Source organism: Tenebrio molitor, chromosome 3 (genome assembly GCF_963966145.1).
Source record: "Tenebrio molitor chromosome 3, icTenMoli1.1, whole genome shotgun sequence".
NCBI lineage: Eukaryota > Metazoa > Arthropoda > Insecta > Coleoptera > Tenebrionidae > Tenebrio > Tenebrio molitor.
In genome coordinates this window covers 25,501,375-25,527,761 of record NC_091048.1, presented here as the reverse complement: position 1 = coordinate 25,527,761, position 26,387 = coordinate 25,501,375, and the positions used below count along the sequence as shown (strand labels likewise).

General features: G+C 37.5%; 2 protein-coding genes across 7 annotated transcripts in view; one reads left to right on the top strand and one right to left on the bottom strand.

Moving 5' to 3' along the window:
* The first annotated feature begins 243 nt into the window (after window positions 1-243).
* On the top strand, window positions 244-9,891 carry Rab3 (RAS oncogene family member Rab3). 3 transcript variants are annotated; one of them, XM_069041824.1, is made up of 6 exons: window positions 1,261-1,397; window positions 1,455-1,525; window positions 1,596-1,817; window positions 1,872-1,990; window positions 8,212-8,383; window positions 8,436-9,891. In XM_069041824.1, the coding sequence occupies exons 1-6, from the start codon at window positions 1,385-1,387 to the stop codon at window positions 8,580-8,582; spliced, it is 744 nt and encodes a 247-aa protein (XP_068897925.1). In that variant the 5' UTR covers window positions 1,261-1,384; the 3' UTR covers window positions 8,583-9,891. The 3 variants fall into 3 exon arrangements, with proteins under 3 accessions (XP_068897927.1, XP_068897926.1, XP_068897925.1); XM_069041826.1 differs by lacking the exons at window positions 1,261-1,397; window positions 1,455-1,525 and adding an exon at window positions 244-411; XM_069041825.1 differs by lacking the exon at window positions 1,455-1,525 and having other exon boundaries at window positions 1,139-1,261.
* Window positions 9,892-12,228: 2,337 nt separating this feature from the next.
* The window catches only part of LOC138126270 (uncharacterized), a 56,689-nt gene continuing 42,530 nt past the window's right edge, over window positions 12,229-26,387 (bottom strand). The window contains exons 8-12 of one of the 4 annotated variants that reach the window (XM_069041986.1): window positions 19,741-20,022; window positions 19,396-19,689; window positions 19,210-19,329; window positions 14,491-14,561; window positions 12,229-14,426 (exon numbers count right to left, since the gene is read on the bottom strand). In XM_069041986.1, the coding sequence (XP_068898087.1) occupies window positions 13,265-14,426; window positions 14,491-14,561; window positions 19,210-19,329; window positions 19,396-19,689; window positions 19,741-20,022 (1,929 nt within the window). In that variant the 3' untranslated portion in view covers window positions 12,229-13,264. Of the gene's footprint in view, window positions 14,439-14,490; window positions 14,562-19,209; window positions 19,330-19,395; window positions 19,690-19,740; window positions 20,023-26,387 lie in introns of all 4 variants that reach the window. The other 3 variants (XM_069041987.1, XM_069041985.1, XM_069041984.1) reach the window with 3 other exon arrangements.

Genomic DNA, 26,387 nt, shown 5'->3' with positions numbered 1-26,387 from the left:
ATCATGAAGTTGATAACAAACTATCACAAGCGATCGCCGCAGGAATCCAATTTGCCCCAAATTCACTACGAATCCCCCCGTCGAACGGAATCCAATTACCGTTCCTCTCGGTTTAAACGTTTAATTTTTCTCCCCGTTCCTGCGAAAGCTCGAAGGCTGGCAGGAAAGCTCGCCGGCCGAATATCGATTTGGAGATTTCAGGAGCGGTGATGTTGACGTCAGGGAGTGTACTCCAGCTGATCGATTCCCGGTTGAGGCAGTCGAAAGCTCAACCACCATAGCCTACAGTAGCACTACAACAAACAGTTTTATTTTCGCATTATATCGTAATTTGGTGCGGTGGGCTCTCCGTACAGACTGTCAGTGTTGTAGTGGACGCAGCTTCTAGTGCTTGATCGAAAGCTCATCAAGGTGAGTTGGCCGCATCGCATCTATTGTTGTGTTCCTCCACTTGTTTACCCAGTTTTCGCATAGCGGGGCGACTTTTCGCGACGACCTTGACAACGGGGTCACAAAAACAGGATAATTGCGTCGCGGGACGGCCAGGAGCGGAAGATTTTTTTATTAATTTTTTTCGGACGTGATTGGCGGCGAGTGGCAGGACTGGCCGATCGATTCTCCATTAATTGGCCACTTGTCGAAGCTTAATCATGGTAAATAGCCCCCGAGATCGGCTATTTTTGGTTAGATCTCTCACGTCATGATCGAGCTTTTTCCGAGCTTTCCCACTAACGAGACGGTAAATGTTGATTAATTTGTCACGACAAAAAGTTGCGTTATTGCGTTACGTATGTCCACGCTAAATTATACATAAAAGGATTTATTGAGCTTTGCGAGCTTTACTCTCTTTCCAATACTACGAATTACCATGCAAATTTATCGGTCGTTGCCTGCTGCGGCTTTATAAGTTTATTTGGCTTTTATGGCTGTTTTACACACGGTTTAATTTTTTTACGATTTCTCTCTTCGTGTCCAAGCGGACCAAGATCTGGCGCGGATCGAGGCCAGATCGATGGACAATCACGATTTTAAATTAGTAATAAGCGAAGTGGAGCGGCCTTGGGATTTAGTTTATGGTAGTTTTATCACCACAGGTGGGACAAGCTTGGTTTGTTTCTGGGTTGGCTGTCGGAGCGTTTGACACTTGGTGACAAGTGGGCTAGTGCTGTCGATATCCAGTTTGTTATCACTTCCGTGAAATTTTTGGCGATTAATCGAGTTTCTCGTTTGAATGAAGCAAACCATGCGTCGGAATTCGATGGTTAGTATTCGGAGTGTAAAATCGGCTCACTTGACGATAAGCCTATCGTCACTGCTGCGGTGACGTTATCACAAAACACTTAAGTTTCCGTGTCAGTGACTGAGGCTTTGTCGTGGAGTCACCATGTCCAAAACGGGTAAATAGTGGTTCGCGTCGGTCTCATTTCTTTTTCTCAAATGTGACCCTCTGGTAGGTGACCACGCGTTCGAGCTACGCAAACGTCAGTCGAGACTCCTGTCTTGGGTGGAAATCCCTCTGGGTTATGTAAGTGCAGAGGGCAAGCCGCGCTTTCCTCGGTGGTCTTTGTCCCCTCTGACGCTGTGTCTTGTCGCAGATGGCCGGAGCCGATCCGAAGTGGCAGAAAGACGCCGCCGACCAGAACTTCGACTACATGTTCAAACTTCTTATCATAGGGAACAGTTCCGTGGGGAAGACGTCGTTCTTGTTTCGATACGCCGATGACAGTTTCACGTCGGCCTTCGTCAGTACGGTCGGTATCGATTTCAAAGTCAAAACCGTCTTCAGACACGACAAACGCGTCAAGCTACAGATATGGGTGAGTTTATCGTAAATGCGACGATTTGTTGTACTAAAGCGATCCGATTGGAAGGACACCGCCGGACAGGAGAGATACAGGACGATCACGACGGCGTACTACAGGGGCGCCATGGGGTTCATCCTCATGTACGACATCACGAACGAGGAGTCGTTCAACAGCGTCCAAGACTGGTGAGTATCGAAGGGGAAACCTTGACAACCTGCGATTCTCTCTCGGTAACGAGACTCGGCAACTTTTGGGTCGACAGATAAAAGAACTTTCAAAGTATCGGTTCGGTTTAAATTGGAGCCGCTGGCAAGCGCAGTATCTGGGCGAAGAGGAAAACCTAATTATCTCGGCTCATTCATGTACGGAAAATTTGCCGAATTATAAATCTCTTTATCCAATTAGCTTTCGGTTTTTACGATGAATTTAACTGTTTCTGTTGTGAACATCTGCTGTTGTTGTCTGTTTCTTTGAAGCTAATTTTGTGTATTTGGAACAGGAAATTGTTGCTGTTAGTGATAGGAGGTGTTCCAGTTTAAAATTACGAATTATAAAATTGCAACAACGTTGGTATTTCTGGAAAATTATACATTCTTCTATGATTGTTGAATTAGTGTTACGTTTCACTGGGTGATGGTTCTCTGTAATCTGAACTACCAGCATTCTCGATCAAAGAGAACGAAGAAAATTTATTAAAAACATCTAAATCGATCACGTTGGACAAAGAAATTGAAATATTGGGAAATTGTCTCCTCGAACTGCAGATCTGAATGTCATTGAATTCTTGTTGAGGAGCAAAATGTTACTACCAGTCCTGGATTTTTACATATAAAAACGAGCCGTTTTTTTATCTCGATGTTTTAGTCATATTTTAACTAATTTCGCTTGATTTTCGGTTCATTTTAAAAATAACAATTTGCTTATACAGGATATTTCACGAGTGATAATGAGCCCGGCGTAATAGAAAATGCAACCTACAAAACATTGGAACGTAAACCTGGGTGTATTTTGGGTTGCATTTTCTATTCCGCCGGGCTCATTATTACTCGTAAAATACCCTGTATTTTAATAAATTTTACCTGAATTTAGATCAGATCTTTCTAGTTATTAAGACCAGTCAAAACTACTCCATTCCTTTGATACTTTACTTACAATGATTGATATCATGATCTGTTATATTGACTGAGGTATTAAAGTCATCAGGATTGTTTTGCATGAATTTGTAGAAATCTCTAGATTCCAAACCAAAAATGCATAAAGCAATGAATTTGTACACATAAAAAACAGTTTTACCTTACCGTGATATTGTTATATAATGATATTATAACATTAATAATTTTGATAAATACACCACAGCTTGTCCAATATAAAATATGCTTGCTCAATAATATTGTTGTATTATACAGGCTGATTCACGCAAGAGTATGACCCTAACATGCAACCCAAATTACATTTCACAAGCATAACGTATGTGAAATGTAATTTGGGTTGCATGTTAGGATCGTACTCTTGTGTGAATAATTTATGATAAAATATAAATGCTCACTGAGAGTCTTTAAATAAAATTTATTATTTTAAATGCGAGCCTTTAATTATTATTTTTATTTTATTTACATTTATTTTATAGTTTCTTTATTCGAATATGGGTTAATATTCTGTCTATTCTAACATTTTCCATATTTTAATTAATTAATTTCCAAAAATCCCTTTCAAATTTATTTTTCGCTTTTTGCCCTTGAGTTCTGTGTATTTTAGTTATTTGCATTCCCAACTTTGTATCAAGTCTCAACGGTTCGTAACGAATTATATAATTCCTTTTATCATAGAAGCAAAAAGTGCATCTTTAAGTTCGAGTCTGAGTTTTTTGGCCGAGGCGCAGCCGAGGCTTGAAAACAGGCGAGGACAAAAGGCACTTTTTGGCAGAGGTATGCATTACATTTTTTAGGCGACCGTACGAACTACAAAGAAAAAGATATCATTGGAAAAATTACAAATTTATTTTGTATCCACCTTTTTCAAATAGATAAATTTATTAATACATATTGACGATTTTTTTTGTAGTAGTTGTTCTCAGCTTGCCAACAAAACTATTACTAACTAACTAATTTACTATTTGCAATACAATTAGATATTTAAATAATTCATGGTGACAGGACAACTTCGGTTTTGTCGATTTCGTTGTTAACTTAATAAACAGACCAACAGATGGCACCACGGTCGGCGTCAGAAAACGTGCATCCGAAAAAGAGTTACTTTTCGTCCGCTTGTGAGTATGTAAAATTACTGTTTTCATTAAGAGTGCCTAAAAACACATTTTTGGTACCTATTTTCCGTAGAGGAGAAACAAATTAAAGGCGTTCAGTATTATTATGCCAAATTATGTCCTAAATTTCGTTCCAAAATAAAATTGCTTAAATGTTTCGAGTTTTTCGCTTCTATGTAAAGGACTATAGATGATGAACCGACCTCGTATCTATCCAATAACAGACACTTGAAAGTGTTTTTGAAGTACGGAATACATAAAAATATGTAATAATATTTTCATGTTTCATTTGCGTAAATATGTAATTTAGTTTTGATATAAAAACCATCCGATAGAAGTTTCCAAACTTTGACGAAGCTTTCGCGTGTTATCAGAGTTTTCCCGGGAGGAATTTTCTATGATACGTGACAGGAAATCCCTTCCTGTATGAGGTATGACTAAAAAGAAACTTTACGACTTTTGTGTTATCCAGCAAATTTTGAAATTGTGGAAAATGTCGTTCGCTTGATAAGCAAAATATTCATTTGTGTAGTGGCAACTATAATATTTCCGTGATAAAGTGTTCTCATCAGAGTTTTTGGCATTTCATTTTTAAAAACAAAGGTTTTACGTTTTCATTGTTTTCAGACCTGTTCCAAATTAAATTTTTTATTTAATCTGGAAGGAAAGGCCACGTCGTTCAAAGCCTGTCAAATGTCTCTCGAAGTTTATGTTATTAATTGCGCAGTTATTTTTCGTTTTTTATTGAAAACTATGACATCGGTTTGAATTTATCTTAAGAAAAAAATACCGAGGCAATTATTTATATAGCAATTTTCTTATTATTATTTTCTTTCTGGTTAGATGCTCAAAGATTGTTACCTACTAATGGAGATATTTTTCATATTTAATTAATACCAAATATTAGAAAAATTTCATCAAGGAGTAATACCAAGCTTTATGAGAACTTGTTTCAATTATTAAACTGAAATACAAATACAGATCAAATATGATACGATGTTGCCTTTATCGTTTTTCTTCTCATTTAACACTATTGAAATATATCGTGGGAAACATCGTGGAAAATAAGAAATAAAAAATACAATAAGCCTTTGAAGATTTTGAAGTTAATGCAATTTTATAAATCTGGAAACTTTTTTAATCAGGAATCGCAAAAACTGAATGTTTTATTCCCTTCGTATTGCATTTGATGAATAAAATGGTTTCACTTTCGTTTTTTTTTGTTTCTCTGTTTGTTTTCTTTCTTTATTAAATGTACAGTCGCGAGCAATAAATGTTGGTCGTCAAGGTCATTCTTTGACGCAATCGAAAATGCTCCATTGTAAAACAGTCGTAAATATCATAAGCTATCATCATGTTGTATGACATTAATTGTCATTTTTTCTCAATTTTTTGACATTTTGTTGACGTGAGCATAATCAAGCAGGGAAATTTTTTAAATTTGTGACAATCTAACCAAATTTTGAAATGACATTGACGACCAAAATTTATTGCTCGCGACAGTAGTTACAATCTTGTCAAAAATAAATTACTCCCTATGATTTAGGGATATTCGTTACTAGTTTGCCATACATTTGGTTAGGTTGGAGGCTATGTGGTTTCTGGTGACAAACAAAAGATATCGTAACCGTAAGGCAGCGAATTCCTTGTAACAGTTGCATGTGACGGATGTTTTCTCGTTTCACAATCAATATTTAGTTGAACTTAATCTCTCAATTCATAATAACCAACCTTAAACATTCAAAATTACTTTTGAAAATTCTAGTTACACACAACATGGAAAACGTTATTTCCCTAACAGTTCGAATTCTAGGGAGTAATTTATTTTTAACACGAGCGTATATTAAAATCGTTCTATAGGCGTGTAAGCAAATATTTAGTAAATTTAGATTAATTTTTAAAACCCCCCAGAATTTGTTTTCGAAATAAAGTTATTTAGAAAAGTTGTTGTAGTAGATGAGTCCTATTACCAGTTAAAATAAATGCACTTTTTTCTGTTACACCCTGTATGTCTACCAAATTTTATTCCATCCATCCAGAGCCAATAGTAATAAAGTTACATATTCTTAAACCAAAGACGCAATTCGAATTATTAAAACTAACTAAACCACATGACTAGAATAACTTGTATTAAAAATAATTATAAAACCTTCCCCAGCATAACTTTCAGCCGACAGTTTAGGGAACTTTATATATTTTTGTTTGTTTTTGTTTAAATTATTTTTGAGACAACTTCGGGTTTTCCATCCAACTTTTCAGTCCTACCAATGTTTTCAGCCTCATTATGCTATGATTAGTCGGTCGAACAAACTTAGAAATTTTGTATTTAATTAAAAAACTTAAGCAATTTGTAACGTTGAGTTGCATGTAAGGAGACAAACTTTAGTCAAAAACAAGTCATTAAGTTGGAGAAAAAACAGAGGGAGGAAAAACGAAAATAGATGATTAAAATTACCTTTTAAAAATGTAATCAAAGATACAGTTCTAAAATTATGAAAACTGCGAAGGTAATAATAAAATAAGCTTGACATAAATAAATACAATAGTTTTTTATCAGTACTAATTTTTTAGGTGGTTGTAAAACAACCCTCGATCAGCACAACCTCCCCATCGTCATTTGTAATGATTTGTATGTCCAGTTTACATCACCAACTCATCCATAATTCATATTTTGATTTTTCGCATTCCCTTTCCCGTCTAATGTTCAAACGCATTTCTGTCATTTGAAATGAGCTCTGGGACCTCCTCTCCCTCCCTTGAATGTTAAATGCGTCGTGGAAAAGATAATTTTTCCGAGTGAAGCGCACGCCATTGGCTTATTTTCCCTCCGTTCACCATAAATATTTACGTCGGCATTAACCCTAATGCGTGTTGCCAAAAAATACAGACAAATTGCCGAACTAACGTCACCGTTATTGGATCTTCATTTTTGAACGCTCGACTGGGTCTCGATCGAATTATGGCGGATTAAAACGCTAATGAATTTATGGCCCACAAGAGCCAACAACGACGAATACTAATCAAATTGGAATTTTAAACAGAGAGTAGGAAAAGACTGCGCGAATTAAGCAAACAGAATTTCACGTCGATCGAGCTTTCGGGAAAAATCTTGGCTCGTCAAACGAAACACTCGCGGGATTGCTTGATGAATGTTTTGCATCTTTAAATAACGCTAAATGGAGCTTTGCATGATTTATCAGCATCGATTCAACTCTTTTGCGTAACAAGATCGATGCTCGGAACAATCGCAGTTTTTAGTGGGAGCTTTACGACTCTCGGAACTTGAGTGTTAGTCCTTCATTCAATTTCAGGGTGACCCAAATCAGGACGACTCGAGGGGCGACGCCCAAGTCATAACAAATGTGACACAGATAGTTTATCACCTTCATTAAGGATGTCAAAGAGTACAAGGGCTTTTTGTGCTTCGCCCAGTTGCCGACCTCGACTTCGACTCGGTTTTCAATCTCTGGGCTTAGCACAAAAAGGCTCACTTCTACTCATAATAATGTAAGCTATTTAATGTGGGGGGAAATGTCATCTCGTTGAAAGTCTGTGAAATCTCCCTATTAAAAATATGCAGATATTGTTCATTTTTTATTTAAAACAGTCAAATCAGTTTGTATTTATCGAAAAAAGAAGATACATAGATATACAAGGTGATTCACGAGAAATAATGAGCCCGACTGAATTGAAAATGCAACCCACAATACATTTGGAACGTAAAACAGGATATTTACCGCGTTCAGATCCAGCTTTACGTTCCAAATGTATTGTGGGTTGCATTTTCCGTTGGGCTCATTATTACTCGTGAATCGCGCAAAAGCATTAACTAGCAGAGTTATTGTTATTTTCCTTCTAGTTAGACAGAAAAAATGTGCTCAAAGATTGTTACAAATGAGGATATTTTTCACACTTAATTAATACTAAGCATCAGTTAAATTTCCTCAAGAAGTTGTACCAAGCTTTTTGACGATTCGTTTCAATTATTACACTGAAATACAAAATGGTAGGTTGTTGCCCTCATCGTCAAAATGCCAAACGATGTCTTAAATAACCACGTTGCGAAAATAAACTTATTTGAATGTTTCTAGTTCACAATGACAATTTTGAAAGCTCGAGTTTCAGTCCTTGATTCGATTCCAGGGTGACCCAAATCAAGACGTACTCGTGGGACAACGCCCAAGTGATCCTCGTGGGCAACAAATGCGACATGGAAGACGAACGAGTGATAAGTTTCGAACGGGGCAAACAACTTGCCGAGCAGCTGGGCGTCGAGTTCTTCGAGACCAGCGCCAAAGAGAACATCAACGTCAAAGTGAGACTTTTCTGGGCGCCCACGCGTCGTGTGTTGAAGGGTTTTGTTGCAGGCGGTGTTCGAGCGCCTCGTCGACATCATCTGCGACAAAATGTCCGACAGTCTAGACACCGATCCGACTCTGATGAGCGGAGGGGCGAAGGGACAACGCCTCACGGATGCGCCCCAAGGGCCCCAAGCTGCTAACTGCAACTGCTAATAACCTGCGTTCCAAAATTAACACATGATAGCTGTATGGACAAAATCACTTACTGTTGATATAACTTCGACCAGGATGTACGAAATTTATTTAATAATAATTTAGTTTAATCGAGACTGACAATACGCATGCGTATGTATACTGCAGGATATGTTGCTATACTGGGTGTTGCATGCGTGTGGAATTTTTTTACATACAGAGGGACACTTGTCCCCGTTTCGCATTTACAAAACTCTGCATTTTATAATTTATAAATTACTCAAAATAATGTCAATATTAGCAACGTTAGATTAGATGATACAGGAAAGGTCCACCAGATGGGTTATTATTCTTCATCAGTTACTTTTTCTCTTCCGGTTGAATTTCAAAATTTTCCTTTGGATATTTTAGATACAGAGTGTCCAGAAGGTAGAGTAGAATTTGATCACTCTGTAAATGAAACAGGGTTCACGCAATTGTGCCACTAGTACATTGCCGGTAAACTACGCTTGTCCCCATTGTTGCCAACTGTACCGAAAGGCGTAAAAAACCCTGAGTGTGTTGTTATATTTATGTAATTCAGAAATCTATCATATCTTTGGCCTAAGAGGCAGTTTGTTTTAGACTATGTGTTGTGTTCTAGGACGGGAGGTAGAGGAAGCTTAAAAAAAAACAAAAAATTGCGTATGTAGTACCTACGTTAATAAATACTTAAAGACAACAGAATAAATGTGAAATTGTAAATATAGGAATTGTATGTTCGCTGTTACGTTTAGAAGATTGATTTTTTATTTTGTTACATTGTTAAGAAGAGATCTGTTGATAGTCGCTTCGTCTAGTGTAAGTTTTAATTTGAAGGTCGCAAGGTTTAGCTCGAATGATCAACAAGAGGTGTCCAATTTCACCGCCCCCGAGGGGGCCAGGCGCCTTCCCCGCAACCCTCTAATCGATGTAAAGAGATAATCACGTTGACTACATTTATAAATTCCATGTCTTCTGGGTCAATGTCTCAATTGAATTTTCCTATGTGCTTCGGCTGGAATCTTGTCATACAGAATTTATGTCAATCAGTGTAGATGTTACAATTAATGTTTCGCGACGTCCAGCTGAAGTCGTTTCTATAAATCTGTGCCTCACTATGGATCGGGTTCAGATGAGGGCCAGTCGAGAGAGTTTCTGAGGATCGCACACTTTCTACACCTGCTCCGAGCTTTTGGAATTCCACGGTTCTGGAGGCTTAAGCGGGCGCTCATTGTTATGTTAAATGGATTGTACAATATTAAATATTATTTTGTGAATTAGTGTATAATAAAATAGTGTATATGCCTGAGTCTGTTTTCACGTTCCCGTTGGCGGCGCACAAATTACACACTAATTCGGTCGGGGGCGGCCAATTCAAACACAATTAAACCCTCATTCGGTCTCATCCGCACAATACGCAGAATTGCCTACTAAATTAAAGCTCAGGCCGCACTATTATTGCAGCAGATTGAGGGAATTGTAGCAAGTAATTTGCTGTTTGTCCGGAGAAACCACGAATGGAGACAAAATGAAAAGCATGCGATGAGGACAGAGAAGGACTGTTGAGAAACATAGGTATGTCAGGTAAGGAGATCTATTTTTTTAAACAGTCAAAGTAAGAATAATTAAATTCTTGGATACATTGCAAGACACATCACAGTGAAACCTTGAAGACTTTGGTCCGTTTCTTTTTTTTTCTATTGTTATTTGAAGGTTTCTTTAATTATCTTCAATACTCTGTTCCTTTCAAAAGTGGGGTTTCAGTCATAAACTTTATTGACTTTTTTATTTTTTTATTATGATTGCTTTTTAACAGAAAGAATGTAACAAAATCATCTTCGTCTATCTTGGCCATTGCAAGCAAGTACAAGTTGATTCACAAGTAGTGAGCTCCAAGAAATTGAAAATGCAACCCACAATACATTTGGACGATAAATCTGAATTTTACCGTGTTTATATCCAGCTTTACATTCCAAATGTGTTGTGGGTTGCATTTTCAATTCCGTCGGGCTCATTATTCCTTACTCGTGAATCACGTTGTCATAAATATTTTTGAAGTGAAAACTTCTTTAGGCGCGCCTCATACATTTTATTCCCGGGAAGTGAATTAGTTTCATGCGACACGGTCAAATCGTTCGCAGCACAACCTAAAGTCGTTCGCATCACGACACGGCAAGCTAAAATCAAGGGAGTCGAGTTTTTAGCGGAGCGAGCGAAAACAATCAACTGTACGTCACTTGTCAATTTTAAATTTTCATTGTAAAGTTGACTCAAGTTGCAAAAAATCACTTTGCATTTGCAACAGCACTTTTATGCCATTAGTCATTTGAAATTACTTTAAAATTGTACTTATATTTGTGCGTTTATTTGGTTCAAAAATTTGAAAAAAATGCTGTTGCAAATGACATGTGGTTTTCTGCAATTTGAGTCAACTTTACGCTGTGTTGTGACCTGACTGACCTCAGTGCAGAGCTGCAGGGGTAACTGTATATGTATACAGGATATTTCACGAGTGATAATAAGCCTGACGCAATTTAAAATGCAATCCACACTATATTTCCGAAAAAAGCTGGCTACTGTCATTGAAATGTCCGGCTTTTTTTGAAAATGTATTGTGGGTGGAATTTATTATTCCGTCAGGCTCATTATCACTCGTGAAATACCCTGTATAGTTTTATATAATATAAACGATAAAGACACGACAAATATTGTAAGTTTACAGATGAATGCAGGATTTAATACGTAATTCTCAATTATATGGCTTCAACGATTCATCTATTGGAAAAATTTGTGTAGCAAAATGTGAAGAGGAAAATGGACAAATTATCATATTACAGGGTATTGGTTTTGCTATGAAAACTTGTGTTGTGTTCAATATCATCGTCAAGAAAATTAAAACTTAAACATCCAAACCTAACCTCACAAATTTTGCTAGAGTGTACTTCTAAAAACGGACGTATTTGCAGTTTCTTTTGAAAAATACAGATTTTTTATGTTTATTTAAAAACAGCATTGGATTTAAATAATAGGTATTAATTATTTATGCCTTGCTCCTTATTTCTCCAAGTCATCCATAATGATATATTTTTTATATTTAGTAGTAACGAGCATCATAGAAGTTTTCACTTCTGTCGTGCGGTCTTAAGCACACACTCTTTTTTTTTCTGTCTAATAAATGAAGCAAATGCATATTTCAAAAAGTAACGACCTTTGTAATTTTTTCTTATTTCCTCGAAACTCCATTTCGTCTTGTCTGCGACCCCTTTATGTCTCCAAATCAGTGTTGATTGTCTGTCTCGCACATTCCACCAGATTGTCTCGTCTTGCTTAATTCTCACGAGTGGAAAATCACCAAACGGGGAACGGTTACGAGTGCAACCGCGTAGCACTTCCTGCCGGTTCACTACCGACTTCCGCAATTCGAGCCTCCTCCACCTCTTCATAATTTTATTTTACTTTTATTGGGGTTGTAACGTCTGCCTTGTGCCACGTCGGATCGAGGTTAATTGTTCGAGGGTTGTTTCCCCTCGAGAAGTCACCACTCCGGTGTCGAATTAATCCGGTTAAACGAAATTCAGTTGTCTCCAGTGAAACTGGCACTGGCAGATGGCGCCGCGAGGGGAATGAGAAGCAAGAGGTTGTTCTAAGTTCATATATTTGTCAACAATAAAGTGTTTTTAAATTAGCTATAATTTACAAATTTGTGACCATAACTAAAATCTCTATGTACAATATATACAACAGAATTTTGTTTAAAATATTTTCTGGAATATGTCATCAAGTTTAGATAAGATTTATACCATAGACATTTAGAGAGCTCAACTACCGTCAATTTAAACGCGTTTAATGTTAGTGTTCGTTTAAGTTTACGAAAATATTTCAAACAAACGGCGTCTATAAACATCACAAGTCATGTGTTTTGTTTTTTTAATAGTACATCTTTGAAATTATATCGTTCAATTCCAATAAACTTTAAAGTATCAACAATAGGATAGAGAAATACTTATATCTAGTGAGTAGACGGAGAGAAATCTTTAAAATTGACTCGAAACTTGGACAGCGTCACGTTAAACGGAGATAAAATTTGAATCCTTAAAGCTAGACGACGACATTCGACTCGACTGTGTGATAATAAGTGGTTTGAATGTGATGCTGTCCGCGTTTAAACAACAACACTATAATATGTTCTTTGTATCTACGCTAGCGCCAACGCTGGCGTCTTTATAACCTTTGTTCATTTTGCATAAGACTTTAATATCACCAATCTACTTAAAAAATTCTAAATATAATTGGCAGTATATATTATTCAAATATCTGAAACTCAGTTTGATTATACGTTAAATATCTCCAATAATACAACGTGACGGCAATAAAAGTGTAACCGAGTCAGTGACGATAACCAATAGTAAAACCCTACGAGAGAACCAGTCCTAGTTAAAAGGCGTTGAGGTGGCGACCTCCAAAGATAAAGGCTTCTAATAACACTTAGTGGTCGTTTCTTATCACTCTACAAATCTAAGGCCGTTTCTTCATTTCGTAGGCACAACTCCGATCCGATCGTGCCTAAACCTGAATCAACGACTTGCGCAAAAGTCTACGAAATAATCGAGATGAAACAATGGTCGATGATCATTACTATAATTTTAAATTTATTCAAATGCCCCCGGGTGTGGAGCCGCCGTTCAAGGCGGCTCGACGGGCTCCTCCTTGTCCCGGATGGCCTTCAGCAGGTGGCTCCTCAGCTCGGACTCGGAGCTCCTCCAGAGCAAGACCAGCTCGTCCTTGGAGAGTCGCTCGAGCGGCGACCTGCCGTTCGAGTTCCGCGGCGAGCAGTTGGGCGGGGGCGGCGCCGGCGGCAGCTCCGCGTCGCGCTTCTTCCGCGACTTGCCCGGGTTGCCGTCGAGCGAGCGCGACTGCTCCCCCAGTTTGTTCCTCTTGGCGGGCTCCGGCGCCTGGACGGAGTCGCCAAGGCTCTGGTGGCGCGTCTTGATCCTGCGCGACCGCACCGGCTCCCTGGTCGTGTCCTCCACCTGGATCCGGATCTGGGGGTTGGTGTTCTGCATCTTGGCGTTGTTGTCGGGGCGCTTCTTGCTCAGCTGGACTTGGAGCTGCTCGATGGTGAGGCGGTTGCGGCGGGCGATCTCGTCGTCGGAGATGTTGCTGGCTTCTGACACGTCGTTGAAGCTCTTCGCCGCCGACACCTGGTTCTGCTGGGACTTGTCGCTTTTGGTGAGGGTCTCGTCGCTCTTGCCGAGGGTCAGGCTGTACTGGGGCTGCAGCCGGTGGCGCTCCACGGGCTCGCGGTACTTGGGCAGGGTGGCCAGCTTGCGGCCTATGCTCTCCGAGTCGGACAGCTTGCGCAGGGGCTCGTTGGACCTGGAGCTCGAGTCGGAGACGTTTTCGATGGAGAGGACGGGACTCTTGCCCGACAGCTTGTTCCCGGAGCTGATGATGTCCAGGTAGCTGGATCGCCGGCTGTTGATGTCCGGGGGGCTACTGGTCAGGAAGCTCGAAGCGTCTTTGCTGAGCCGCCTCCCGACGGCGGTGCTGTGGTCGAACTTGACCGGCTGCGAGTTGAACACGCTGTCGGTGCTGAAGCGGCGCACGTTTAGCGCCGTCGAACTCCTCGCTTTGTTCTTGGAGCGGGGACTGAACAACGGCTTGTTGAAGATCATTGTCGGGGATTTAATTTTCTGTGTCTCCGCTTTCGGGCTGGATCGCATGAAGGTCCTCCGTAATATGCTGGGACTTAATTTGGATTTTTTCTCGTCGGGAGACATCTGGTATTCCGAGTCGACTTCCGTTACCGGCTCCAGGGGCGGCTCCCGCTCCTCCTGCTGTTGCCTGCGGATCGTGCTTTATTTTTAAAGTTGATTTATGATCCACTTCCTAACAGGTTAATACGTACCTTCTAATTTCCTGGATCATTTCGAAGAACTGCGCTTTGCTCTTCCTTCTCCTACGCTGTTCGTGTTCCTTCTGAAACAATAATCATCAAGGAATTTCACACCCCAGATAATACGAAACACAAAAACGACCATTTAGAAGCGGAGCGGACGAATCTGGCAAGGCTGTCGCCTGATTTTTTTGGGCATCAATCGACTTGTTTTTCTCAAGCACCAAAAATATCTTGCGCAAGGAAAATGGACGATACAGAGCAAGGGAAGCACAACGACCGTGAGAACAAAGGTCTAACGTACACATGCAGGTGGAGCAGGGGTTAATTTGTATTACTACCACGCCATTGTCAAATTTACTCAAGGGGATGGAGCGAAAATGCAAAGGAATTTTATTTACATCAAAATGAACAAACTCGCTCTTTTAAAGCCTTCCAACCAACCACTTAGCAACTCACTAATTAAATAATTTACTCGTATCTTCCTTCTTTAAGAAATGTAATTTTTTATCATGACAATAGCTTCTTATTTTTGCAAAAAAAATTAAGTCATTTCCCGGCGAATCCACCATTTTCATTTAAAAATTATCTTTTTTCACGATCGGGAGTAGAAATCAACTTTTCGGATGTCAACATCGTGACAGAAGTAGAGCATTTTCTCCCTAGGGAGCAAATATTTGCAAATACTTGCTCCCTAGGGAGTTTTCATTTTTTTGACAGTTGTGACAAAAATCTAATGGGAGTTTTCATTTTTTTTTGACTGTTGTGACAAAAATCTAATTGTGTTGTCAAGGCAACTACTAATTCCATTAAATTCATCGAAAGATGACAACTCATTTGTCATCATTTTTTTATTCTTAAAATTTGAGATTTTTGTGCTGTTTCTACTCCCTACCGTGAAAAAATAGTATATATACTTCTGGAGAGAATGCTCATTTTTCCCTCGGTGCTTTGTAGCCCTCGGGCTTCGCCCTCTGGCTACAAACTGCACCTTAGGAAAAATCATGCATTTCTCTCCCTCAATATATAATATACGGAGTGATCAAGAATGACTGAGTCTGTTGGTAACAATGAAATTTTGCAAATTTAAAATTTACCAAAGAAGGTTAATTTTTGTAATAGTATAAACATAACCTGCATAACCAAGAATGTTTTTAATGTCATCTCAAGTTAAAAAATTCGGTCAGTGCGTGGTCAGTGCCAATTACTAGACAAAAATCACCAGTATTTTCAATTGTTTCATTGCCAACAGACTCAGTCATTGTTGATCACGCTGTACTATTTTCCATGATCATTGAATTGCAGTGGTCTGAAAATAGTGAAAATAGTGTTTTGGGAATTTATCGATAGAGGGCGCCCAATATGTTGTACTGATTTTTTTTTTAATCTGTTGTTAAAATACTTTCTGAATATTAATAACTAAAGCTGGTCTTATTTTTGACTTATTTAAAGTTTTAACCTGTTATTTAGATTTCAATTGACGAAAAAAAGTGAAATTTCTTAGGGTACACTTCTGGAAAAGTTCATGCAAAATACATTGTGTTGGTATCACTGATTAAACTGAAATCAGTAAACCAATCACAAACACGCACCGCCTAACAACATAACCTAACCTCTTTTGTTTGGAATTTTGATGATCCACGTTTTGTTGTGAAAAACTGTTTTCGTGAGTTCCCTGTTGGGCTAATTTTGTAGAAGTTATTGTTTCAGTGCTTTTAACAGTTATGAAAAATAGTGATGCAGATAGATAATGATAGGTTCGTTGTTTGTACAGTTTACGTTAATATAACCTCATTTTTTACTCTTGTTATGTTTTCGTCATTTTGATTTATTTACATTTAAAACAGTCATTTGCAACATAATAAGGGGGTAGGCAGCAGGTGAAACCTGCTAATTTCGATTCCGCGACTGTATTTTATGATCATGGAAAAAATCTGATTCAACACGCATGAGCAAACGTGCATTTAATTTACTTTGCTCACTTCTATTGAAAATAGCTACGGTGCGATCAAATAAAAAAAAAATCAGAGTAGACGAAAATGGTGGTTTGAACCATTCAAGAATAGCTCAATCCAGGTAACTCGATTTTTTTTTAATTGATCGCACGTTATTTATTTCATCTTAAAAATAAAGATTTGAAATGTGTCTTGATTGCTTGTTCTTTTTATTGATTTGATTTTATTGGAATTTAATTTTATTGTAAAAATAAACATCTTTCCCAACGCATCCACCATTTTTGTAATTTACCAACAGCAGCAGAGATGATACAGTTGTGGACAAAATAAAACCGGCTCTAAATCTGAAGTTTTAAATATGACACTTGTCAAAAAAGTCATAAGATTATAGTACATATTAGTGATATAGTTAAAGCGGGAATGTCTGAAAAAAAATCAACATAAAGTTGCACTAAGTGAGGACTAAGGACCAACACTGGCAAGAAAAAACTGAATTAATATGATAAAATTATGCAACACAAAATACATAATAAACTACAGTGGACTCCCGATTATCCGAAACAGTCGGGACCGGAGCCTTTTCGGATAAATGAAAGTTCGGTTACTACGGAGTTTTTGTACAAAAAAAACGCTAAAATACAGTACATACTAATACACTGCTTTTTTCATGTTCTCTTTGATTAATAACTGATAAGTCTCATCAATTTTATTGTACTCGCTTTTTTCATACACTTTCGCTGTAGTGCGGGGGATGCTAATACACAAAATACAGCACTGTTCAATTTTTTTTGTGATTTTTTTCCATTCGGAAACAGTGCTTATACGAACACAATCATTTTTGACAACGCTACTTTGCAATGACTCTTCTTTATCAAGACGTAATGGCAGTTCATTTTGCCTAACACTAGTAACACGTTTACACTTTATTATGTTGCTCATGGTGATGTCAACTTTAGCTTGAACAAATAAACCTTAAAATGCATTTCTGTTAGATCTGAAATGAGATTCGGAAGTTAATTCCCACAAAAACGAAATTTTTATTAATTCTAAGAAGTGCACGTGCAAATTCCGGATAATACGGAGTTTCGTCTAGATTGTTTCGGTTAAAACGGTGGATATAAAATTTCCCTTCGTTTCGGATGACGCGGCGTTTCGGTAAATCGGGATTCGGATAATCGGGAGTCTACTGTATAAATATTTTAATAGTAACCATGAAAAGAGTAAAGTTTTAGACAGACTTACATTAGCGAAAAAACATTGTCCCACTTTATTTCCTCCACAACAGTATATTTTTGAAAGTTTTCAATTTTTCCTTAATGCAAACCGTTACTTTCAAAAGCAATACTTGGCCCTGGAATTCAACAAGAATCCGCTGCAGGCCTTCACCTATTCCTGATTTAATCTTCGCTGCAATACAAAGCTTAGCAGCTGCTTGACAAAATTTTCGCCGCACCACATTTATCCAATTTACCCAAACGCACGAAAGCTGAATGCAAATTAGAGTAGCACGAGCGAGATCGCAAATTAAGGGGAATTTGCGTTAACCGGAAAATTTTGGTCCAGGTTTATGATTTATTGTGAGGCGTAATTCAGACTGTCGGTGATGGATAAATGAGTTTTCTATATGGTGGAGTTGCTCGGCTTGTTATATTTATTTGGGGGTTGGCCAGCTGTCCGATAAAGCTGCAATAAAGCCACGTGAAAAATATAAAATTAATTTAAGCTCGTGTTTGTAAATGAAGTATTTGAGCTTTGAGTGGTGAAATATAAATTAGAAGTGACAGATGCAACGTTTTCCAATTATGAAAACTTTGTGGATTCACTTATTTCACTGGATCAGTCGATCCCAATTAATTTAACTGACGCGTTAAGCTGATTAATTTTAAACAGGAATTTAATTACATATTTCTCGCTGGTAATTAATTCTTTATTATGACCCAATTAAATTATCATCACAATTAATGTCTCAATTATTATCTGTTAATTCGATACCTCCTTAGAAAGTGAGTCTGTATACACAGTTACCAGTACGTGAAGGTTTCTCTTTAGTTCACTTCACTTTCGCTCACTGTCTTTCACTCACTAGTTTTTATTCGCGCATAATTTTTAAAAATTGAATCTACACTAAATCAAAGCCTCGCAGATGCTTTACACATCAAACGAATTCGGGCAAACGGTGGAAAAGCTAAATGCAAATTAAGATAGCACGAACGAGATCATAAATTAGGGGAAATTTGTGTTAAGCGGAAGATTTTTGTACAGGTTTATGATTTATTGTGACGCGTAATGTGTCGGTGATGGATAAATGAGTTTTCTATATGGTGGGGTGCTCGGCTTGTTACATTTATTCGAGGGTTGGTCAGCTGTCTGATGAAGCTACAATAAAGCCACGTGAAAAATTTAAAATTAATTTGAGCTCGCGTTTGCAAATGAATAACTAGAGCTTTGAGTGCGAAATATAAATTAGAAGTGGCAGATGCAACATAATCCAATTATGAGAACTTTGTTGATTCACTTATTTCACTGGATCAGTCGATCGCAATTAATTTAATTGACGCGTGAAGTCATTAATTAATTGCAAACAGGAACTTAATTATGGTTCCCTATTAATTAATTGTTATCGTGACACAATTAAATTACTAGCACAGACGTTTCATAATGTATTTTTCTTATTTTCGATTATTGCATTACTTTTGGGTATCGTCTTCCCTTCTTGACACCGATAACATCTACAGCCACAGAGACAACCACCACATCCACATCGACTTATACGAACCCTTTTGATACTCTTTTGGAACAAACTGGTGATCTGCCCCTGCCTTATGGTGTGTACCAACTCTCGAGCGGCATGATGAGGCGAGACCAACTCCACACAATTGATAAAGCGATAGAGTTTCTGCAAACAGACGTAAAACACAGTCATTATTGTATCGAATTACCTGAAAAGCCACTCGACTCTGACCTGGCTGAAGAACATGATATTCCTGCTCCGCCAAATGGACCCCTTGGGCTTGTCCCGGAGAATGGGCAACGTGTACCGGAAGAACAAATGCTCCACTAGTAGAATTAGGAGGCCGAGCGCGATCCCCACTCCCAGGAGGATGAACACTCCGGTGACGGCGGCGACGCCTAGAGGTCTCGGCTGGGCTATATCCGTCGCCAGTTTGAAACACGGCAAGCCCCCGTACCATTTCTCCTGCAGGATGTCCATGTAGCCGTTGCTGGAGTACTTGGCAATGACGGCGGAGATGCTGTCCTGGGGGAAAATGGAGTTGAGACTGTTTTAATCTACGCCGAACCGGCTAACCTTCAAGGGGAAGCCTTTGGTCATCCCGATGGCGTAAGTGTCTTCGTTGATGGTGTCACCGAACTTCTGCAGTTTGCAGCCGTGGTCTGTGGCGCGGTAGTAGTCTAGCACTGGAGTGTCGGCGATAAGGACGTCGAGGGAGCCGTTGCGAAGTCTTTCGACGCCCTCCTCGAGGTTCTCGAGGGAGTATTTGTGCATGTGTTGCCATAGAAGTTGGTTGGCTTTCTGGACGTAGTATTCGGCGGCGGTGAAACGTGCCGCCCCCACCCTCTGGCTCAGCAACTGAACAAACATGACAACAGGCTTTCTAGCAATTTATAAATTGGGGTTTGCATTAATAGTTATTTGTGCATCAAGGCCAAAAATTGTCCGAATCTAGGTTTTCTAGCGGAGGCGCAGCCGAGCACTTTTGGCAGAGGTGCACATTAAATTTTTAAGGCAACCTCACGAACTACAAAGCAAAAGACATCATTGGAAAAATTACAAATTTATTTTGTATCTACTTCTTTCAAATAATTAAATTTATTAATATCTACATATTAACAATTTTTTTATAGTACTTTTTATCAGCTTGCCAACAAAACGAGAAATGTAGTATTTGCAATATAATTATTTATTTACATAATTTACGGTGACAATTATTGAGATTATCATCTGCGATGTCCGGCGTGGTATTAGACATTTATTCATCACTTTCGCTATTACTATTATTATTGAACGTTCATTTTCTTATTATGCACAAAATAGGCACCAAAATAGGCACCAGAAATAAACGATACAACACTTTTAAATAAAATACTCTGGTTAAATTTAACTGTCAAATATTCAGTTCTTTTCAGTCTGTTTATTCGGTTTGTGTTGGTTTCGTTGATAACTTACTAAACAGACCAACAAACGGCGTCACAGTCCGAAAAAGTGCGTTCGAAAAAATGCGTGCGAAAAAGAGTTACTTTTCGTCCGATTGGGAGTACGTAAAATACCACACTAAACTACTACAGGAAAATAGTTGTAATAGCTAAAGCTTGACGCGATTGTGTGCGAGGATCGTTGTTTAGCGGGTTGTGTTAATAGGTGATCAATATCGGCTCTCCATACCATCGTACATTCCGATGAAACTGCAAGTGCCGCTATTGGTTTATTCTGCTGCATAATTCTCCGCATTGAGGATATAACTTTCTGTTTTGTTTTCGTTAATGAGAAGCTTATTACGGATAAACCGTCCTTGTAAGTTTGATTGAAATTCAAGCGCACTCCAGTTTAATGATTCCAAAGGACTATTTCTATGCAAAATAGTTGCATCGTCTCTACAAAGAGAATAAATTTACCGAGTGGACCAGATTGCGGTAAGTCGTTTTCATGTACATATGTACGAGCAACAAGACCACGTTAACACCTATGCTTTGTAGAGATGAATGCTCAGTTGAGACTGGTTGGCTTTGATACATTTTGAATAAAATATTAGTTTGTGTCGGTGTTAATGATACCGTTTTTATACCACGCTCACGATGTTGTTGTGTAATCTACTTAGGTGAAAGGTAAAAAAAAATCAAATATGCATATATTATACAATTTATAAAGCTATCTCGATCCTTATTACATTATCATAATGCACATAAAACATAGACAGCTTTTAACGTCAGCTTAATGAATGTCAAGTTCTGACAGAAAAATAACCTCTCTTAAGAAGGTATGATTTAATAACAATAATAACAATTAAAATCACAAAAATAATGGGTAAGGTCATGTCGGTTCTGTCATTGTTTGAAAACATTTTAAATACTAAATATGAACGAAAAATCCAATGACGGATATACCTTTCAAAGTAATAGAATACCTACTTGGATTCCTGATTTAATTTTTAAATACCAAAACAGAATGAATGCTTTGTAAAATGTATTTTGGGTTGCATCTTTACCTGATCATGCTCGTCATCTTACGTGAATAACCCTGTAATGTATATAGGTAAAAGTTTTGTTAAAAAATAAAACTACAAATATCATTTTTAAATTTGTCTTTAATGGAATATTAAATCCAAATTTTGTCTAATATTGTAAATTAACCTATTAATCTTTGAGTATTTATTCAAGTTCAACTTAACTGTATCTATGGTCGCACATCTGTCTAAATAATTAAATTTCTTTCTGCTTGTTCACGGCAATTCAGAGGGCGCTGTCATTGCACAATCCGCGAAATTCAAATGATCGTAATTTTTTGAATTTTGAATCCGAATCAAAATGAATTTATTAAACAGTGTTTTTCAAATTTTATAGAATAAAGAATAATTCATTTCACGTTCAAATGATTAAAACAAATTTTGAGTGCCAAATAAACATGATTTTGTAATAAAGCGAAATACATCAAATAAAACATTATTTCATGTAATGAATTTTAATTACCCCTGAAATTGAATAAAAACAACAAGCAATAAATATTAAAATTTTATTGCTAACTGCGCATTATACCTGTGCATTTGTGTATTGATCATAAAAATAAACTTGATAATAACGTCCCTCAAAGAAAACTCTCCAAATTTGGATAAACAAACTGCGAGTGACGACAGTTTTTAATTTGAACGTCTGCATTTATACATTCTCAATTTTAAAATATTTTATACCAAACTGCCAGCGAAGAAGTTCATTTATTAAGCAACTTTGCAGGTTTTTCTCATTGTTGGTGGAGAATGAAAAACCTTTCTCTGAAAATTTATTTTAATACAAAATTAAAACTGCCACAGGTCCGGTTAGATGTGGTCTAGTTTTATTTTGCGATGAATAGACATTTGCAAAAAATAAAATGCAATCAATCTTATACAGTAACTGATACGACTTTGCACAACTTATCCAATCGGTACCTGTGGGTTAAAACACTACGAATGTAACATAATACAACAAAAAAGAGACATTTGCTTAACAAAAAAAATATATGGTCGGAACGTTATACCTACAGTGCCGCTGGATTTTGTGATGCTCAATTGTGTGAACACCTCGATTATGTCACCAGCCACATCTTTAACATAGATGTGGATTGGGGACTTGTCGTTAAGTTGGCACTACCAGGAAATGTAACTGGGCGCGCTTGTAAGGTATTTGGAATTTATGACAGATTTCTCACTAAAGTACAGTTCAATCATAAATTTTAAACGACTTTGAGTTTGACAATCCACATCTAAAACATTTTTACTATATATTTGTTTTCAATGACGTCCGTCCTCTTAGTGTCATTTTTTATATGTCCAGAGTATAAGTCTAGTTAAAAAAGAGTCAGACAGGAAATTGGAGAAATTGGAAATTTATATTTCGTAACTCTTCTTTCCCAAGCCTAGAAGCTAATTGTACCTAATTGTTTTTGGCAATAATTTATTACCGCCTTTTTTTGGGGCCCAAGAATAAAACTTTTGCAGGCCTTTCAAAATCTATATTTTCTTTGATTTGTCAGAAATTATAGATAATAATTTGAATTTCTCAATTTACCGCGTCAAGGTAAATTGCCAAAGTAGGAAATTCCAAATTACTAAAGTGAAACAGCAAGTGATGTCAACATACTGTCATATTGACAGCACGGATGTCATTGAAAACAACTACATATATAAAATGCATTCACGTCGTTATGGCATCATAATAATGGAAATTTTGCATTTAATTTAGTAGTAAAACTGTTTGTTGAATTAGGTTATGTTTTTCTAAGTTTGAGGTTATAAATAGCGTCAAAGTCTAGTGCACTGTTGTCAGTTTTACTAGTTTGCAATAGAAGAATAGTCAGACATCGCGGGAAATTCAGCAACATGTTATGTTCATTTTGGCAGGTCAACATGTCAGGCGCTTTAGTGACGGAAACCAAACAGTGTGTCCAACATTAAAAAAAAAATCATGGCCTCCCATTATGCCAAAACAACGTGAGCGGTGTTTATGCTTTAATCTGATTTTAATGATCCTCTTATATCTGATTGGACCAACTGACTGTTGACAGCGCTCACCACAAAACTTAACCTAACTTTTCATTTTTCCCTATATAAAAATTTTACACTATTGCCACGTGTAATTACGAGACAAATTGCGGTGTTGGTGGATTTTTGATATCTGGATGGACTTTAACTTTGAAATATTTCAATAATGTCCAATAAGTTAGTGTTAACGTTACTTCTAGAGATGTTATTAGTTTCTATATAAATTGTATCTAAACTTGTCTTAAGAAGTTTTATCGCGGTTCGTGTCTGAGCTAATGGAACAGATTTTTCTATCAAGTTACAATCTCCTGGACTTAAGTTCTTATTGTTAGTATAAGGTTTATTAATCGTTTCCCAAAGGTTTTTTCCTTTTCAAGAGATGATATAAATCGGTCAAGATAGTTCTCATAATCCTATATCATAACAATTTGTATGATCTGAAGAGTTTTCTATTGAATGCTATTTTCTACTTAGATTTGAATCATCATTTTGTGAAGCCAGAGTATAGCAGAAGCAGATATTTCTTTTTTCAATCAGTCAAGGTAACAAATTAAGAATATAAACTAACTAGTAAGCTAAGAAATTAAAAGAAATCGTACAAATAATCGTTTTTAGATCATAAAGTAACAATTAAATTCTGACGTAGCAAAAAATAAGTAAGGTAAAGGTGACATGGCCTCACGCTACTCTGATAAAAGTGGACGAAACAAAAATAAGCGAGGCGAGGTCACTACAGCGCTGTGACGTCATAACATTTCGAAATAAAATCGAAAACACAGTCAGGAATTATTTATTAGATATCAATCTATAATATCTATTAATACATTACAATGTAATCAAAAAGAAAACAAATCGGAACAGGCGTTGCAAATTATCAGTAATGTCGTAGCGGAATTCTATGCAAATAAGCGTTCAGTGATAGACATAGACAATTTGTGGTCTCAAATGCCACTTTATAATAAATCATTTAGAATTTTAGACGATGGAATTATAATTGTGCATTTTACTATTATTATCTGATAATGGAGAAAATTTATAAAATAAACAAGAGCAACATTTTACATTCGTAAGAATGAGTAATTTACCAGCTTTATTAGCAGATTATTCGGTGAAATGTCAAAGGAACGTAAACGGTTTTTCGATTTTGTAATTGTAACAAAAGATAAGGTAGCACTCTTGATTCGTTTTCTTTTTGATCACTCGGTAAATATCAAAATGTTTGTTCACACATTTTGAAACTTTTTTCTGAAGATTTATTTGCGGTATTCCATCAGTAATTACTTATTTAATAAAATTATAATCAATTATTACCTCCCGATTTTTTTTTAATTTGATTTTTTAATTTTATTTATTCATGTATGTAGAAGTGATATAAATTCTTTGTTATTAGATACTAAATAAGTTGGTTTACTTTAAGACTTACGTTTCAAATCTATTAAGTGCAATTTACTTAAGCACTTGAAAACTTTTCCGTTATCCTTGAAATCCTCTTATTTTCCTTTTTAAATTAACATTAAGAGGCAGCGAAGTTATAAATTAATGTATTCGTACAGAACCGTCTGTTAAAGACAAAATTATAAATGCGAATAGTTAACACCCTCCCTTAAATACATGAATGCAACTCGCACAATTTTTATTTGACTTTTTACGTTCGAACATTCTACTTTCACCGCCCTGATTGTCAAACGAAGAGTATGATTCCGAAGGATTCACTTAAACTTTGATCCCGCCTCGGAACCAAATCTTCCGTGAAAATCTTTACGAGTCGCTCGTAAAAGGTCAAACTTTTACAGTTCGGGCCTTTTCTGCGATCGGTTCATTTCAATCTCCCGGCCCCAGCGCCGCAGATCTGCAACGGTCGTGATGCCGGGGGCGGCGTCGTTTAACGGAAAATTAATTGCCCGACTCTCCGCTCAAGCAAGCCCGACTCAAATTAGAAATTAGCTGTGCGTGCACGAGCCGTCAAAACAAGAGGTGACATCAAACGCGGATTGTTTACAACAATATCGCGTCTGGTAATTGTGCGAAATTGATTCTGTTTTCGCAGATGTTTGCGGCGCACGGATGATTCCCGGATGATCCCGGAACGGCGCGTCTAAGCGCCCTCGCGGCCGGAATACCCAACGAGTGACACTTTACATTTTTAATATTAAACTGGAAATCGCCCCCTCGGGATCCTCTAACTGCAATATAAATATTACACGTTGCGAATTCATAACGCCGCTCGTGTATCAACAGACGCCATCACCGTTTCCCGAAACCCAGATAAGAGTCTTCACTGTTTGCCCTCGGATCGGGGGCAAACGACTCGTTCGGTACGGAGTTATGGTTCGGATCGAGGGGATGTTTTTTCTTTTTTTCAGCGAAGATGTCAAGCTGAATTATTTATTGCACTGCACGCCTTCAACTTCGGTCGGGGGAAATCAGCCCAGTTGATATTTTTCTATTCCCGGTAAAGGTCAACACACTCCTGTTAATGTTGCATGGACGCGTCCATAAATTAGGCCATGAATCCGGTCGGGAGAAGTTTAAAAGTTTTATCATGTTTTCTGGAGACTGTGACAAAGTACACAGGAACGGAACGGTAATAAATAAAATTATACAGCAGGACATCCTCGTCTTCTCGTTAACAAGCTTATTTACCTTACTTTAATTACAACTTGTTTAATTATTAAAAATGATAGTTCCACACTCAATTTTCTCA

Coding starts and splice junctions, on each gene's coding strand:
- Rab3 (XM_069041824.1), top strand. Junction 1,526..1,595: donor TGGAAATCCCTCTGGGTTAT/GTAAGTGCAGAG, acceptor GTCTTGTCGCAG/ATGGCCGGAGCCGATCCGAA. Junction 8,384..8,435: donor AAGAGAACATCAACGTCAAA/GTGAGACTTTTC, acceptor GTTTTGTTGCAG/GCGGTGTTCGAGCGCCTCGT.